Source organism: Tigriopus californicus, chromosome 4, assembly GCF_007210705.1.
Source record: "Tigriopus californicus strain San Diego chromosome 4, Tcal_SD_v2.1, whole genome shotgun sequence".
In the NCBI taxonomy this organism is placed as follows: domain Eukaryota; kingdom Metazoa; phylum Arthropoda; class Copepoda; order Harpacticoida; family Harpacticidae; genus Tigriopus; species Tigriopus californicus.
Window position 1 is genome coordinate 9,741,582 of NC_081443.1, and position 19,535 is coordinate 9,761,116.

Genomic DNA, 19,535 nt, shown 5'->3' on the forward strand with positions numbered 1-19,535 from the left:
CCTGTTTCAAATTTCTTGTCCTATTCTTGTTTAGATTATCCTTTGTTGGTGTGCTTCTTTGTCATTTAAGTCCGTGTCACATGTGCGATGGAATGTTTCGTTTCTCCCCCTTTATTGTTCACTTGTTCCAAAACTTTTTATTATTTTTACTGTGTCTATTTGAGTGGGATCTACAATAAGCGTAACTAGAGCTTCAATTTTCATTAGACCAGATATGAAGACAACTATGGGAGTCAAACTTCTTGGTTCTTGGTCAAAACGAGTACTTGAGTGGATGGATGGATGCTACTTTTGGGAGAGGGTCAAACGTCTTTATTTCCAATGTAATGGCATTCATTCCTCATAAATACGGTAAGGTCTAAAACAAGTTGTTTATCTTAAACTCTCTCTTCTTCTCCTGGATCCAATCATCCCATTCCAAAGAGGTCTCCGTATCGAAATGGTTCTTCCAATCACCAATTTTGCCTCTTCGGATGAAACATTGGCCGGTCTTGGGATTGGTCAAAGCTGCATTATTGACGGCTGAATTTGACTTGAACCTGTCAAAGGACAAATGTTGGACAAGTTCCTTCAAGGACCAATCTGACAAAGGCTGCTCCAACCATGTGCAGGTTTCTTGGAGTACCCCGGGTAGGTCCTTCTTCATTTGTTCATACCAAATGATCTTTAAGTTTGGATGGCCTTGGCGTGATACTGCCTCCTGAAAATGGTGGAAAAGAAGACAACATCGTTCAGGGTCATTTTTCACGAATGATTAAATTTAGCAGTTCCTCGAAAAACCGAAGCTTAGCCCTTTACCAAACACCTTTTCTCTTCAAAGCTTTCCTAAACTAGGTCGTGCCAGCATCCTATAGAAATCTCATTCTATTGCTCATACGATGTGGACTCAATGAGAAGGGCAATTTCCAGGTTTCGGAAGCAGAATGCACAATGGTCAAATGGTTTTCTTTAATGAAAACCAGCTTTCATGGGCATAATCTTGCCCCTCAACAAACCCATAGGAAATCAAGCACGACCCACTATCAGAAATGGTCTTTTATGAAAAATGGTTTTCATGGGTAGACTCTTAACTCTCAACAACGCAAAGGAAACTAATCGCCAATGTAAGAAACTTTGTTCATAAGTGGGTGGAAAATAACTTTCCACTTACAAATGAAGAGAAAGCAGATTTAGACAAATCAAAGGTTGCTTCGATTCGTTTCAAATCAAGATCAAATCTTGAAAACCTGTTTAAACAAAAGAAACCTTCGCTTCGTATAGTCCTTTTTATTCTCCTCTCCCTCCTCTTTTTTTGGACAAACAAACAAAAAAATATAAGAATACGCTCTAAGGTACCTGACCTTAACCAGGTATTTTTCGTTGACCAATCTATTGCTGATCTATTCTAACACCATAAATACACCATCAACACTCTGTACATCCAAATAGTGGTAAATAGAGAGCTATAAGGGCCCTTAGTTGTAATGTCAGGCAGCCCAAACATAACAGGAAAACGGCACGGTAGATTGCTAAATAAAGTACTCATAACATCCATGAAAGCGATTTCTTTTCCTGGCATTATGCAACCAAGGTCACTAATTATACATAAAATTTTGATAGAATTAGCCAAAAAACCAAAAAATAACACAAACGCATTATGAATCAATAAAGAGGAACCGGTCCATTATTTGGTAGCTCTAGGCTAACTCATACAGCGCCCTTTGAAGTGCATGACTTTTCATCATCATCTTTTTCCAGTGAATTGTGCTAAAAAGCCAATAGTAAGTTTAGAAAAAGTAATGCCTTTAAGGTTAGTCACTCAAAACTCGTTTCCTAGCACTATTTTGTTGGCAACAATGATTGCCAAAGTACTGACTCATTGTCAATGATAGTGTTCAACCTCCTGTAAAATGATGATTTACATAATTGTTCGGAATTTTAACCATAGAGAATTTGAAACATCTCCCAGAAGAGTTGATGGCTTACTCATTGTGTCACACTACTTGGGCAATAAATTGTTCATTAAATAATCTCATGAAAACGGAACTGAGATTCAATTACAAAGTCCGGCATCTTAGCGGATTCTCTTGTTTCTATGTTTGTTTGTCTGCATCTATACGAACTCGTGAAGCAGAGGGCGCTTCCGCCACTCAATGAAAAGGACTATTCAACGGCCGTCGCTCTCCTTGCGTGAAGTGTATTGAATTTCATATTTCAAACAGTCCACTTGATGAATACCTTAAAACTCATTTGGCTTATATTGGCTTTTTTGTTTGAAGAGAAGTTCTGGCCAGCCCTTGCTCTTCTATTCAAACTTGTTAGCATGAAAAGGCGAACTCATCAAAGTTGTATATTGACTTTCTTCAAGTCTCATTTACAAAAAATTCATGCAAATAAAGTAAATAGCTACTATTTCAATCTAACAGTTCACGAGAGGCTGGAAAGTCAGTTTCTAGTCACTAGTGAAGATAAATCAGAGTTTGACGAGGCAAATATTGTCTTCTAATTGTTTCGACTAAAATTTGTACCTTGAAAACCTGTTAACACAAAGGAAAGCCGCTAATTCATTGGTTCAAGACACGGAAAATAAATGCCAAAAAACATGGTGTCGCAATATATTAGTACTGTGAAGTCACATCCTCCACATTGTGTCAAAGAAAAGAAGAATAATTCTATACCATTTTGATTGTTCCTGGACAAATCGATCAACTAAGCCAAGAAAATAGGGAGCAAGAATGAATAGGTAAATGCTTTTTGTTAAAATCGTTCGTTTTGGTGGGCCAATTTCAACTAAGGTTAGGCCAAGTATTTACCATAACAACCAGGTGCAGAAAAACAGCAAAAGAGATATTTTTCAGTTTTGTGAATCCATCACTTAGTCTATTTGTACGCCTTATCGTATGAAATTTCGAGTCCATGAACTGACGTCATTGTCTCATGGTGAATGTATTGGCTTACAATCATTTTTTGCCTTCAATTACAATCTCCTTTACCTTTTGTGATCTTGTACCACTCTATTTCATCTTGTTCCTGTACGTACTTTATTGTGTAATTTGCGGAGTGCAAAATGTTACACTGACTTGTTTACATATGGGCTATCAACCTATGCACTGGAACATTATCACGCCCATCTCCAAGAACATATTCATATTTACCGAAAGGTGGAACCAGTAATCTCCATACAGAAGCTGCCCTCGCTTGAACCATGATGCATAAGACTTGAAATCGCCTTCATAGCCATGAATAGGAACCAATTGCTCATGATGATAGTAGGAGACACAGCAGTCCTGGAATATAGAGGAAAGTAGACGCAAGCCGCTTTCTTCCTTGGCAAAGGCTTGTTCGCTCCTAAGGGAATTTGAGTTTTGACTAAGGAATGCTCGATTAGCACATTTCATAGGATTTGATTGGGGAATGCTCGATTCGCAAATGTCTAAAGCATCCGAATTATGACCCATTCAACCTCATTCGACGATGCATTTTTGAATGCAGTCTGGGTGGCCAACTTCGTCAAAGCTTGAATCATAATTGTCATTTACCTTTGAGGTCTAATCGGATTTAGAAACTTATCAGGACAAATCTTCTTGCTGCGTTAGGGAGGACACATTTTATGGAAGAAATGTAAGAGAAACAAAGTCAGTAATAGCTTCGAGGAAATTAGTCACTTAGATCATTTCTTTAAGTAAGGCTACTACAAATTTTGACGAATATGTAACGATTTTTCATTGCCATACAGAATCCTTCTTCTGTAATGGTCTTGGTAATGGTGTACATTCTAGATACAGTTTACATCAATAGTTCTAAGTCAGTCGAAATATGATGTTGGAGGGGAAAAAACATCGTCTTAAACTGTTCTTGGGACGAGTCATTAAAAGTTACCCGCAGGAAAGCAGGCACTTGTTTCACTTGTTTTAAGTACAACTAAAAATTTGCGCAAAACGTAACGATTTTCTTAATGTCAAGTCGAATCCTTTTGAAGCCTCAGAAAGCAAAGGCTGGATTATAAAGTCATTACCGAAGCGCCATTTAGCTAACCTCTCTCTGTGCCGTGATTAGTAAAGTTCGGAAAAATAGCTTGTTTTGCGATCCTAGAGGTTTAAATGTTAGTGTTGCCTGAACATTAGATAATGTGAAGAGTTGTTACTGTAAGTAAAACTAGTTTTAACAACCATCTGAAATTTACCTTCAACGGCAAAACAAGTTATTTTCAAATTAGGAAAGAACCCAGAAAACGAGCGAAACAAGAGTAAGAAATTAGTCAAAGTAAACGTATTTGTTATAGGCTGCAATTTGGAACAATCAACAAATACAATTGATGTTATCTTTGACAATTGTGAAATTGATATTTTGAAACTATTTTTTTTTAATTAAAATCAAGGCTTGTCTTTATCACACTCTGATCGAGCATTTGCTTTATTGTTCAGTACATTTTGTGACTCGTGACAGTTCGGTAGATGTATATTAATGCTTGCGTCAGATGGCAACACTTTGTAATCTAGACCTTTGCTCCAGCTATTGGTTCAGACTTCACAGGCTAGGCTCGTCCCATCAGTACATTAAAATGTCATTTCAAAAATGAATTGTTACAAGGGCGGGACGTAACCCGATTCTTCTTAAATAAAGAAAACCTTTGAATATGTTAGGAGAAAAACACATGATAGCCTGCCCCCATCTCAAACCAAAACATGAGCTATAAATCAAATTGGGAATCAACTTACAAGAAGAATAAAAGTCTCTTTCGAGAGTACCAGGTAAAACCTTCATCTCGAGAGACTGCTCATATATTACGCGCTGAAATAAACGTAAAAACGCTAGTCAAAGAATGCTCGAAACCCAAAAAGATGCCTTAAAACTCGAAAAAAGTCTTTCTAAAACAAAATTTCAAACACTTGGAACAACGGAATAATTGAGAATGAAAAACATCAAGTAAAATTTTGAAAGCGACAAACGAGGCATCACTTTTTTCATTTGTGTTGTTTCTCTGTTTCACACATTGTCCTACCTATAGATAAACGATCAAAAATAAACGAGGAGAGAAAATGGCAGGTGAACGGAACAATCCGCATTTTATTCATTCAAACAAGCCCGAGTTTTATTTGATCACGAACGTGAACCTAAGAGGCAGAACCATAACAAATCACAAGCAATATAGCCCACTGGTCTATGCTGACATTATTATGGAGAAAACGTACTTGCCCGTCGGTCAAATCCTAAACACGCTTAAAAACACAAAACCTGCCTTTTTCCCTAATAAACCTATCTTAAGCCATAAAACGGATAACGCATATTTTGGCCGTCTCTAATCTTCACGCAAACATATGAATCGGATTTTGATGGCGTTGGTGGCGTGAGAACTGTCACCATATGTGTTTCTTCTTTTTGTCTTCTCCAGACCTTTCCGGGTAATAATCATAACCACTTGAGTCCCCTGTCATCTGTCATTTTCCTTTTTATCAATTTATTTCGTTTTTACTACGTTAATCTATTGACCGTAGTACTAAGTATCAGAAATAGAAGATATTCTGAACTTACGTAGTCGGTCGGCAATGCATTAATTTGTTCAATGAAAGGCTCTGACGTAAAGCCTATTTGGAGCTGAGAAATTTGATTCGTTTGGATTCAATATTAATGAGTTTGATTAATCTTTCGGTCGAATTGCTTTGGGATAATTGTTGTAAGATCTAACCCGAATACTGTTTATAGCATAGCCTAAGGCAACCTATACAAAAAAAAATTACCGTTGTTTTGAATGATTTTGAGCTATATTTATTGCACCAGTTGTTTCGATTTGCAAGGCGATTTGCACTTTATTAACAGCAAATGCCAAAAGTTAAAAAAAGCAATTTTTCAAATAATTGTCAATTTCAGACAATTCCAAACTCTATGTCTAAGGAAAGAAAACCAGATCTCTGGTCACAAGTAACGTCTTTTAGCGAGTACTCGGAGAACCAACTAAAAGTTTATTTGTGCTGAGAGTTGCTTAAAAAGGTTGGTCAATTCGTCGTGAGACGACACAAAATGTGACCCGCCAATTTTGATCACGTGAGAGGTTCACATCCTGTCCGCCAGAGTTCTTTTTCTTTGTCTTTTTTTAGGATCCAACCTAAAAATAAGGTAAACTGGCCCGATTGCTCGACATTGAACTCTAATGCGCATATTTTTCATTGAAAATGTTAATGGGTTATTAATAATCAGTGTGTGTGTAATCAAATAGATGTTTGCTTAAGATTGATGCCAAATTTCAGAATTTTGTCTCGGTACACTTAATATGATTAAGTTAACAAAAAAACATCTATATATTATGTGGTTTCATGGTTTCATGGCTGGCACGTGACAAGAAATTGTATTATTTTGATTCACCGTGGAGCTATGCCAACTTCATATACCAATCCTAGAAAAGGACTCGCCATTGATTAACTTCTGTGAGCTCGTCGCTTTTTGAACTCCTCTGGAGTGCTTGACAAAAAATAGTGCATTGATCGCAATCTATATCCATTGCTCTCACGATTTGTACTGCCTTGTTACGTATTTGCAAACTGCGAGAAAGAGATCCAGTTGGTCAGGAATTTCGAGCTCAGCAAAAAAAGGAAGGGGCCTGGCCAGAAAAAAGTGTATGTCCATAGTTCATGAACATACAGACCTTGTACTACGATTGAATTCACTGTTGCCAAGGTTAAATGGGCCAATTTGTACTAAATTCGGGTTGAGTTTTGCCTGAATTCTAAGAAATGTTAGAAACGTTTGAGATCTCGGTCAAGAGAGTGTCTTGACTTTACTTAATATATCTGTATCAGTATCGACATCAGTAACGAAATTGAGCAGATGTTCGTTCGAAGGCGAGCTGGGAAACCAGATAATTCCAGTTGGAAGGAATAGGCCTGCATTCTTTTCATACGCTTTTGCTCATTAGGCCTCAGAGCCAGCTCTTAAGATGGTAGTACTATACTATGAAGGGCTTTGACAAAGGTTTATGTCTTAGCGTGACAATATTAAAACCATGCACGATTGAATTTCTAACGATCATACATATTAAAAGTTAAGCGACGGGCTTCAACCAACCATTTCCATAATCAATCTCAACTGCTAATGTTATTTTGAACTTTCATTGTTGTAATGACTTCCCATTTTTCACTTTTTTTAGCCACTTATACTTTTTTGACTTTTGGTCATCTGGGTCCTTGTCTGTTTACTTCTAAGCGTGCTTTTCCATTTTGGGGACTTTTATATATTTCATTCCGTGCACCATTAATATGATGAATTAAACACGAGTCAGAAGTTTTTAGCAACAAGTAGTAAATTCAACTACCCTTTTTTTCTTTTTGGGGAAGTCAGTAAAACAGGAGCTGCAGTTGAGCTAGCCATACATGTCATCATTGGCTTGATCCGACCAAAAACATTTCATGAACAAAAGCGCCCAAAGCAGTCACAATCAATTGTGTACCATAAAATCCATTTCAATTAAAAAAGTGTCCTAATATCAAACATTGCAAGAAATAAATAAATAAAATAACCGCAGCAATGGGGACTAAAAACGACTTTTTTTTGCCACTGTAAGAATTATTTTGCAGTATTTTTTTTGCAAGTTCACACCTTCCTTTGTATTTTCACAAGTGTCTTTCGCACTTTTCTCACCATGAAAAAAACAATATTCAATATAAAAGCGACCATTTTTCCGAGGTCTACTTATCGCACTCACTGTGTGTGTGAGGCAGAGCTCTGAGGTAAGTTAACGTAAACCTTCGCGAAATTAGTATACGGGTTATATTGATGAACAAACTAGTGCGCATACAAGGAACAAGTGCTCTCACAAAAATTCAGGAAAAGCGCACTGTTAACAATGGACCTACTTAAATTACAAACCCTCCTCCGAATTTCAAATGTTCTGCGTGTCCCAAGGGTTTAGCTACTGTGAATCAAATAGGACCCTCGGCAAACCAATTTTGAATTGACTATTATCAACTATAGACCACTGAAAATTATGGACGTACCTAAGACTAGTCATATCAAAAAGCCAATTCAGCCGCAATTACCTTTAGGCTGTCTATAGAAACTTTGGTCCGATTTGCTAGTCAAGATGTCAGGGCTGCCTGGCATATGTTGAAAATTGCGTTCTCTTGAGCTTCAAGAAAGCTGTGGACAGGACGAACCTGAAAGATGACAAGGCTAATGGTGCAGCCCTGATGACTACTCTTGGTAATAGAGATACGTCCATAATTTTCAGTGGTTTATGTATCAACAAAGACTAGATGTAAAGGAACGTAAAAATATTCCTTCAACGAGATTTCTTCTTTTTGTCTAACCGAGCAAACTATCGCATTGTACCCAAATTCCAAAACCACATGCAAATGAGAGTTGAAGCACTCACAATGATTTTCATGCCATTTTCCGTCTTCACAGAAGAGGTTGTAACTAACTAACCATCCAGAATTACCTCTTTTGGGGCAGTTTTTTTTTAGTTACTAAAATGCTTAAAATGATAGACGTCTTTAAGGTAGAATATATAATGTAAGAAAAAAGCCTTAACCTGTGTCTTCCGTCCTTACCTTTGGTGTTCTGGCCAAATAAACCACTTTACATCGGTTGAGCAGATTTGGTGGTTGGAAACAAATGGGCAGGTGACTTTTGATGACCCGAGGCGAGGGCATGGATCTGGCCAATTCGAGAATCCTTTTGGCTTGAAGAAGTTTCTCTTTGGGGACCATGGGCATCAGTTTGTGATCGGGAATGAGCATGGGGAGTTCCAGGAAGGGAGATCGGGCGCCCAAGTTCACTTTGCCGCCCTCAAAATCACAATGATGGGTTATTTGCCAAATCATTTCCTGTAACAAGGATTAGAGAGCATTCGTGAAGCCAAGTACTTTAGTCAAACGTTTTTCCTGCACAGAAAAAAACTGACGACTAGACTTCAGGCATTTTTCGCTTTTTGAATTTGTTTGGCCTTTATATTTTGTAAACATATTTAATTTTTTTATTATATAAACCAAATATTTGTCTTGGAAATAGTATAAACTAATTGTTTAATTTGGATCTAGCATAAATCAAATACTTTGGAAACACCAATAAATAGCCCATTCGATTCGGAGTACAAGCAAACATTGCTCTATCGTATGCTTAACAAAAATCTATATCTAAGAACGAACTATGTCTCTCACCAGATCTATTGCCACTAATGACCATTCAAATTGGCTTATTATTATTACCAAACATCAGTTTTCTTATTTATTTTCCTAGCCAATAAATTTGATAAGTCAATCAGATCAGCCTATTTTTCCTTTAGCCGATAAAAGTGTTGTGTCATTGCCAAAAAATAAATTCAAAACTCGATAGCAAAATGAGTGCGTCACTTTGAAAGAAGGATTTCGATTCTAAAAGAACGAGGTCGCGTGAAGGTGTTTCACCGTCCAATTGTTCTAGTAACGCGTACTTTTCGAACTTGGGGTAAATCCTAGCGTCTGTACATACGGACAGACGCTAGCGGATAAGGACCAAGAAAACGAAATACCTGGCCACCAACGTCAACCATCACCAGATGGTTGAGTGAATGTAGTTGTAAGCCTAGCAAGAACACTTGATACTCGGGAAGCACTTCACAAATTTCATCCACTCCACTCATAATCTATGATTGCACTGTGGTCAAGAGGTTTCTCGATTCTATGCTCTAATCCGGGAATAAGACAAGGTGTTAGCGAGAGGCAGGGTATTTCATTCATTTGATCTTAGAGCTAACATGTCAATATATCAACTGTTTCATGAGCATGTAATTCCTCAGGTTCTGGGTAAGCAAAATCATGTTTTCACCAGGACCTGGGCAATTTATAGTGGACACAGATATTCAATAATGTTGCAGAGGCCACGCTGCAACACGATAATGTGAGTTGGAAGAAATACAAATTTGCAAGATTTGAAGGAAAACAAACCGGTTCGAATTATGCCAATTATGAAAAAACGACGGGGCCAAGATAACGAATAAAAAGAAAATATAAAAAAATATCAATGACCCACTATTAAGTTTTAAACGTGACTTGGATCGTTTTTTGTCAACGATCCCAAACCATCCCTACATTCAGGGGTGCCCTAGAGCGGCTAATTCAAACACTTTACCTGACCAAACATTTTATAAATTGTGACTCAACATGACTATTAGGGAATTTTATTCCCTTGTATCGGTTACAAACCAGAGAAAAAAAAATATTCATACAAGGAAAAATTGGCGGGCTGAATGAAAGACAGTGGATATCAAAGCTTCAAGAAAGGCGAATGAATTCAAGACAACATAATTCATCGTGGCTGTAAATTATTGTACATTGAAAAATCATGCGTTAGAAGATGCCCAGCGGTCTGCGATCCTGACGGCCTTCTCATCCGGATTCAGTTGTTTTGCCATGGAATTCATGTACAAGATTGTGGGGTCTCTTAAAACGCAGCCCTGGATTTCAGCCAAAACCTCTGGACTTCTTTTTTTGTTGCGCTCAACCCTTCCGTGGTACATTTCAGGGCCCTTGGCATCTATAATGACCTTCCGGACGTTGAAGGTGGTTGCTCAACTGGTGCCAACAATTGCTCCTGATGTTGCTGAAGTGACTCCCGAGTAACCGACGTGAGAATCTTCTGCTTTTGGTCTCTTGTTCAGAAATGTTTGATTTGATCAAAAAACTTGCTTAACAAGATTTATTTGGTTTGGTCTGTCGAATCTTCTACCTAACACAAGTTTGAATTATGCTTCCTTGCCGTGTAAAATAAGTGAGGGAAATGTGGTCTGAATTTGCTTCCGAACACTTCATTTTTTAACAATGCAGTATGATGGTCCTTTTTTCGGCAATAATACAATAACAATATTACCAAGGCAAGCTTTTTCAGAATATTTTCCGGATCCCAATAATAAAGCATATCGTTAAAGCTCGCCGTCTACTTATGTTTATTTGTTTGATTGTTTCTCTTACACCACCCATTCTGATCGGGGGCAATTTCACAATTATCGTCTTCACACTTCATTGGAATATGTTTCCATTAGGGAAAATTGTCGGCTTTAAGGTGGTCAATCTATATCATTTCCTTTTATCGATGAAACTTAGACTTGTCACGAATGTCATACTTAAACAAATAAAAGACATGGAGGACCATTAAAGGATTGAGGACCAATTCAGCCTCGCCGTTATATGTTCAATACTGCACGATACATCACCGTTCATACCGGAAAAAGTGATTTTAGATTGACGACATCAAAACCAAGTAAACAAACTTTTAATCTTTCTTTGTTTTAAACATTTTGTGCTTTTTGTTTTAAACATTTTGTGCTTATTTTGGAAATGAAAGGCAGAATTTCGCAGTGAAGAAATCTGAAGAGAGGCATCACGGTCGGTAGCATAACTTGGTTACGATAGTGCTATCAAAGAATGAGAACCTTGCTGTCAGGCTGAAGTTGAGATGTACGTAAGTCTGACTTCATAACTCATACTTAAAAAAACTGGAGTCAAACAAAAAGGGAACTATGATTACGAAGTCCATTAACTTTCCGTACTATAACAATCTAGGTAGCGTATGATGTGTACTTGGCAATGAAACGTCAATGAACCTGTTTCATCCGTAGTTGAGACAACTATAGATTCAAGTTATCGTTATTGCATTCATTTATCAAGAAAGGAATATATATTTACAGATAGTGCAACTTCAACATCTGAGTTTCAGCTTCGCGAGCGTTGATAAATACGAAGGCGGAAACTTTTCATTGGTAAAAATTACCTCACGCTAGAGACAAACGAGAACTTCAAACTGCTTTTCATTTTGACCATCGAAATCTGGATTCCTAGTCCCTCACCGGCGGCTCATTTAGAATTGCTCGTTTAGATGTATAACTACATTATTCCATTGAGATGGAGCAATTTGAAATTCTTGAAGACAAGTGGGACAAGTTAAAAATTTACCTTTTAGCACTTGTCTTGCCTGTGTATGACGAAGTTCCATCTTCTGCAAAATGCATGAATTCCATGAGATGGCGATATTGCACAGCACTTCAATTGTCAACAGCTTTTGTAAAAGAAGCTAGCAGCATTACCGTATTGGAAGAGCATCCGCTTTCCAAATGGTTTGCAGTATTTAAATTGCAGCACGAGTTGGTGCTTTACCAGGCGAACCTGAGTCCAGTTTTTAAAGCTAAGATGTGAATCTTAGATAAAGAAAAGATCATACTATGTGACATAGGGCTGGATCTTTCTTAGATCTGAGACTCACTCTTTTGCTTTAAAAAATTGGGCTTTGGTTTTATTCCAAAGGGTAAGGTAATAATTATTGATGAAGGGTTTGAAGTAACACGATACTTTTTGATTAACACCACCGGTAATGCGTTACTTTTATGAAAAAGTAACGGTAACGGTGCGGGTTTTTTAGCCTTCCCGTTACAGTTACTTTCTTCTCTACTTAACAAGCGATTTTTATTTAAATTAACTCTCAAATGCAATAACTTACTTACCACTGATGGGATCAAATAAATAATCGCAGGAGTCATTTGCTTTAAGTCAAATGTACTGGACATTAAAAAATTGCATTTTCGCTGTTTTAGGTCCTCTTGATTCTGCAAAAGTAACGGGTAACGTACTAAAAAACTGCAAATGTTGACGCGTTACTTTTTTCTGTGGCAGTTCAAGCCCGGATTAGATGTGATAACGGAGCGGGAATATCCCTCAATAGATCAACGTGCTTAGACTACTACGATGATTCCCCTGAAGGGGGCCTTGTCAGGGTTGAAAAAAACTTTTGATTGTTTGACCTTGAAATCTAGTTTTTTAGGACACCTATCCACTTCAAAAATTTGCGCGAAAACGTAAGACGTGGAGGCACTGACGAAAGTAGTATGGGCGAGGAAATTCGTCAGGGTTCAAGGGTTGACCTTCAAGGTCAAACCATAGAAGAAGAAGAAAAAACATAGGAGGGTAAAAATCGAGTTTGTCGTGTATTTTACTGCAGCTGCATCGGTAATTTCAACAGTGCACCTCCAGCGGATTGAAAGCAGCGCCTCTAGAATTAGACACCATACCCCATCAGACATTCAGCTCACATTCATTCGCTCTGCAAACGAGCTCCCATGGTACTCGCTAAGCCTTACTTCCTTTATGGTCAAACGTGAAAACAAGACCAGTAGTTACAAAAAATAGTTTGGCAACATTGTGATGCAATTTTCAGCTTCTCTCCTTTTAGAAATAGTTTCCACACAAATTCGATTTTCATATTTCAGTCACGCTTCTTCAAGCCTCTCAGTGGCGCCCCTTTAGGTTAATTCCGACCCTATTTTAAGCATTTTAATCTAATAGGACACCCATCATCAGAAAGCAAGGAAGCCAAGCGAAGCACCTGCCATCTGACTTTGTAGCAAATAAGCAAACAAGCTTTTGTAGAAGTACGAACTAGGTAAACACATAACAGAGGCCAGTTTTTTAAAGCTTGTACCTCGGAGTTAGTGGCTTGGACGTTAACCGGTATGAAACTACACTCGCCACGAGCGTTTAAAAAAATCGCGCCTGGTTCGCTTTTTCCCTTCCTCAGCCTTGCAAAATATCACTATGCAAGGACGACGTCACCACTGGACAGAGACGGTAGGGTGGGGAAAACCAACTTATATCGAAATAAAAATCAAGCTCTTGAAACTCGTTACGACGTTAGGAACAAAATAAATGGCTTAGCACTACGTTAGTAAGATCGTACCAACGTGGTTCTACCTCGCTCAATTTGTGCCATCTCGGGTCTGAGTTTGAAATGCTCACCCCACTTTGCCGAGTGTAGTTTCATACCGGTTAACGTCCAAGCCCCTAACCCCGAGGTACGAGCTTAAAAAAAATGGCAACTGGATAAGCAAGGATTATTCCGTAATCCAGAACAACTCGAAAAGTTTATGATGGTGTATGTTTTCAATGGCATTCATAAGCTGTGCCTTAACCGAGGTAAGTCTTAGGGGTCAATTCTAAGGACTGTAGAGACTTAACGAGCATCTTGAAAGCACTATCACATCCTCGAGATACCTGGTTAGATCGAATAATGAATTATTCCTCTCTCCTTTCTCAGGCTTCTTCATTGCTCAATTTGCTGATCTTGAACACGTGGCACGAATGCATATTATACGATGAACAAGTTTTGAATCCAGCTTGGAAAAGTTTTTGAATAAAATTACAGATCAGACAGCTATATCATTAAGGGCTAACCAGATTCCAAACTCTAATCGTTGAGAGATTATTTATTGAACGAATATAAAAATGAATCAAAATTTTTGAGTATTTGATATAACACTGGGAATTACATACGATTACTACCAGTTGTGTTGTACTCTTATTCTAGTCACCCATAGTTCTCTCTCATATTCACTCTACACCCTCTCTCATTACCGGCAATATTTTCATCTCTCTGTATATGTAGGTACTTCCCTCTATCAACAATAAATATCTAGTCATCAACCACCACTCGGCCATGCAACAAGCAGTATGGTCGGCAAAAAAATATGGGCTCACGATGCAAATTGATAAATAAGATTAGTTTTGATCAATGTACTAGGGATTTTTCAATGACGTTTCATTGGTTTTGAAGGGTCCTTTCTAGAACGAAGCTACTAATTTGAGCCTTTTTGTTTAACTAAAAAAGTTTTGAAACATTCTGGTGCTATTATTTTTTGGAGAGTGATTAGTGATGACTGAAACATCATTTTTGGATGACCAGGCAAAATGCATTCATATTGAGATTTGCACGAGGTATGAATGCTTTCCTCCAGAAATTCCTTTTTTCTTTCGTAAATGATGTTTTTTCCCAAAAGCCCTGACACAGAATTAGATGCACCTCTGAAAAAGAATCATGTATCAACTTGTTTAGATCTTCTATATCGTACATATTTTCGTTCTTCGAAAAGAAACATGGAATAAGTAGATTCTCATTTCCCTCAATTTCATATCAAACTTTTAAAGAGCATTCGTAACTTTAGAACCTAGCCAGTAAAATACAGACCAAGCCAATTAAGAATTGTTTTGACACCGACATTGTTTTTGATTATAAACTTTCAAACAATGAATAAAAATACATACATTCCTATTCAAATATTTGCGATACCATATCACATTTAGGATATCCATAGGTATGAGAAAACTTCCAATCAATCAATAGTTTTCCAATGTGATTATAGATATCAGCAAACACGTGGGATCAAGATAATAATGAGAATCGACTTCGTCATAAATTCATGTGGCTCTTGTAATCTATGAAGTGTGCATTTTCACAAAACGCCCTCTTCTTAAAGAAGCATGTTTACTTTGACTTGTTAGGAAGTCATTTCAAAGGATCAGCTATAGACACCTATAATCCTTTGAACAAATATACCGCTGAAAGGGGAAAAATACTGGTCAACAAAGCAAAATAGATCCAAACGAAAATGTCAGATCCCAAAACGAATGGTTGGAACACGTTCAATACACATGGAAGAAATGAAGAGTAGATAAGCAGACTTTGGGCCAGGACGAAAATATTCAGCAAAAATTTAAAGGAACAAGAGGATGTAATGTAGCCCAATGGTCAACCACATGGTATGGGTTCATATCCCGCTCATATGTAGTTCTCCTCGAAGTGGGGTACAACAACTTAGAAGAAATGTAATAAATCGTGAATACTTTCTCTTTTAGCTTCGGCTTTTTCTTTTCGTTAACGCTGATTTCAGTTAATTTTTCTAGTATTCTAGACCTTTCTTTTGGAAACTTTTGGAACCTGTTTTACTCTTACAGGGAACTATTTCGAGGCCAAACTTCACGTGCGAGGTGCTTTCAAAATCAAAGCATATTTGCTTTCTGATGTTTTAGTCATTGGTTTCACAACTTAGATTGCAAAATACAGTTATTGCGTGGCCAGTTTCGAGCAACTTATGTCATATTCAATTTCAGTTACGACTGATCATGAGTGAGCAATTTTCATTTCGCCCAAGCATCTTGACGCCACCCGTCCCAACTTCAGATTGAAGATGGCGTTGACCTCGCTAAGGCGGAGAGTATCGCCAATGAGATCAAAAATGTCTATCCCTTCGCCTAGCTTTTGAATATTAGTTCAATTTTCAGCATAAGCAATGTCCAGAAGCTTGTTGATCTGTAATTTTTTGATTGTAGAGTGATGCTATTGCGAAGTTCTAGCTTAATCATGGTCATCCGTAACAGAAATCGATTTCATCCACAGCCGATCAAAAGAGGCAATGTTTCTATTTTTGTAACATAAGCTTGCAAACCAATAATTGAAATGAATATGAAGTGAATGCATTTTTTGAAATCTTTCGTTCCTTTCCAGAACTGTATTTGGCTGATATATGACACTTTCAATTTTTGCACCCCCAATTATGTTCGAAATGTCGCACTTTGAAAATATATTTTACATGAAACGAATCTAAAACCAGTAAATAGGGCATTTGACATGCATTGCTTGATTGGTGTTAACTGCACGTCCACATCTTGTTATTGAAGGTCACTTTTGGTCATGCATAATTTGGTCAAATCTTCAGAGAAGTGTACTTTACGCCATTACTAATTCATCAATCAGATCATGTCCGCCAAAGGTATTGCACAGAATAGCTATTGAATGATTCTGCTTTGGATGAAGCAACCATTTTGAAGACATGAGAGCCAGATTGGCGAGAGCACCTTTCTCATCCAAATTATCGCTCTTTTGCGTCGTGAATCAAATTATGCTGACAAAGCATCCAAATGTACTTTATACATGATGACACCTTCAAACCCTTTCTAATTTTGCGTGTTATCTGGCAGGTATCATGCTTTTGCTTACATGCGAGTTGTTCAAGCCTATAATTAAGTCCAAAAAGGGGCCTCCACGCCAGAAGCCTTCATTATCTTAGTTGCAAATCTGAGGTAAACGTTCTATGGAAAAAAAGATTGCAATAATGCTAAAGCATAAAAGTTTTCAAGAGTTGTTACAAAACCTTCTAAATTCCATATGTCCAAATTTCATAAATCTCTCAAGCCTAGATCGATCAAATTCGTCCATAATTACCTCAAATTGGAATAATGTAAATAAAAACTTGTTCCCTTACTTGCGCCCATGTGGTTCCACTTTTAGGAAAGGTAACAACAAACACATCATCAGACCGGATTTCAAAATTATAAATCTGATATGCAATGTCCAAGAACTCTCTTGGAACAATAACATTTCCAGGTTCCAGAGCAATGACATCACGGCACACTGACATGGGTTCCGGCCAGCTCTGAAGTCGAAGTCTCTGCTCTTGTTCCGAAATTTCGCGCCATTGAAACGGCAAATTAGACCTTTCTTTGCCAGGCTCGCACTTGTCAATACACTCGTTTTTAGAATCACAAGACATTCTCTACTTCAATCTCAATCACGATCTCAATTCCTATGTCAATGGAACCAACCGTCCCGATCTGAGTTTTGGACCACGTTCAACAGAGCGCTGAGAGACCTTCGTTCCAAATGAGACACGTTGGCGAGCACGAAAATCCGGAGCAACTGAACGCGAGTGAGTAGAGCGAAGAGTGTACTACGAAGTACAAACAACGAAGGCGGCGCTCTCGTTTGCGTCGCCGTGGACGGAGAGTGGAGACACTGGTTGCTCGCTCTTGTGCGTACATCGGCGAAAAACCTGACTATCCAGGGGTGCCACAGACTTTAGGCCCTTGTTAGGGGTTGGAGTGCTATTCATCTGACGTGCTTTTCACGGTGATTGAGTTGCCGTTGTTGGGTTAGAGTTGGAAATGATTTCTCTTCAAAGAGGGTAAATGTGGAAAATTGACTTTTGGCACACCTTGGAAGCATGCATCAAGTTGAGAAACCACTTTTTCCCGCTCTTCATGACAAAGCCATCTCTGCTCTCTCCTCGAACTTTTTCTCGGGCAACCTTTCTGCGTTAAGACCAAATTGGAGAAGGAAGTGGCTGGCACGTCTGCTCGGGGAATGTGCAGTGGCCTTCCACTGATTTTAAGGGTCTAGAGTACAAACTAAGGCCCCTAGGAAAGGCTACAGAGGGCGAAGAACTGTCAAAAAGTATGTTTGGCATCGAAAAAAAGATTTTCCGGGTCTGAAAGCTAGAGGGAGAAGGGTTTCGCTCCAAAGCCTTTCAAAGTTCTATGAGCTAAGAGCTTCTATGATGATCGGAGCACTTTGATCTTTGGACATCACGTTCATATTTAATTTATTTGTTGTTCAAAACAGAAGTTTATGATCTGATACAGTTTCGACGCTGTTTTTTGGATATCCAATTATATTTCACTACAAACAGGTCAGGTTGTTACTGAGCCTTTGAGTGAGTGATTGGGTGTTGAATTCTGGCAAGTGTTGATGTTAAATCCTATCTCAACGGAAGTCAAGGAATTTGGGTTCTTCACGAATCAAAAAACAAGGACTACAGCTAATCTTCTCGTTCTGAATATGTACTAAATTCTAAAGGTTAAGATTCATTCAAAGAAGGTCATCAAACACTGAAAGGAATGAATCGTTCCATATTCTCTCATGTCACTTCTCATTACTCGTTTGTTGAAGATAAGGCTAACTGTTAAACAAAAGATTATTCAATATTGTTTGTAGAAGCACTACAAACTGTTAATGAGATGATGCTAAAATGGAGCAAGCAACTAAAAATAAACACACTGTGCACTTCCTCTCATAACATCATGTCAACAATAACAAATCAGACTTTCGATTTACCCCTTGAATGTACTCCCCTGAGTCGTGAAAGCTGGAAAAAAACACGCGCCATTTCCACTCGCATGCAGTACAAAGGCGCAAATAAAGGATGGGTTTGGCCAGGTCTAGCAACTCAAAATGCCAGGTTAAGCCTGTCTCTTCATCTTCTGATGAAAGTCTGAGCTTAATCGGCCTTGTAAAAATAAGTCCTTGAGTTGACACCGACCTCATTAAGCAGTTGCCACTCGAGGCTAGCCGCCCAAGAATCGTGGCCTCGAGCGACAAAATGTACTGCAAGTTATGTAATCACATCGTCAAACTAACGCGTACTTCATAACTCGAAACTGGCTTGTAGCTACAAAGGACAATTTAGGACCCCACCAACTTGATACCGTGTGGATAAGGCTGGCATCAAAACATGGCTTGTCTATGAAAGGAATGCCTAAATATCATTTTTGGCAACAAATGCTAAGTGAGATTCAGCAGACCGTCTATCTGGCCCGTCTATGCGGCCTCCTTGCTACTTTTCCTTGTGCCTCATGAGCCGAGTTGAGGTGTCGGAAAAATGTTGATTAAAGTGGCTGAACAAGTTACCAGGAGTGCAGCCAACACGGAAAAAGTGCGCAAAGAAACACAAAAGCACAAAAACAGAAAGTAATGTATTTTACGACAATTGTATTTACTTAATTGATGGAAATCTCATGGTTCCATGATAATGATATTCTTTGAATCATTTACGATGTTTCATGAAATTTGATGTTTTACATTACATACTATAACTAAAAACAGCAAGTCAGCGATTTTACATAAAGAGCTCAATTTCACCTCCGTTATTTTCTTTTCTTTTGGAGCGTAAACAGACTTGAAATATACTATTGATATCTTTACATTTAATT

At 38.2% G+C, this 19,535-nt stretch overlaps 1 protein-coding gene across 1 annotated transcript; it reads right to left on the reverse strand.

Moving 5' to 3' along the window:
• Positions 1–289: 289 nt before the first annotated feature.
• Positions 290–17,490, reverse strand: LOC131879549 (luciferin sulfotransferase-like). Its single transcript, XM_059225902.1, has 4 exons — positions 17,033–17,490; positions 8,523–8,798; positions 3,135–3,266; positions 290–700 (listed from the first exon to the last, which is right to left on the reverse strand). The coding sequence occupies exons 1-4, from the start codon at positions 17,318–17,320 to the stop codon at positions 359–361; spliced, it is 1,038 nt and encodes a 345-aa protein (XP_059081885.1). The 5' UTR covers positions 17,321–17,490; the 3' UTR covers positions 290–358.
• Between the last annotated feature and the right edge of the window lie 2,045 nt (positions 17,491–19,535).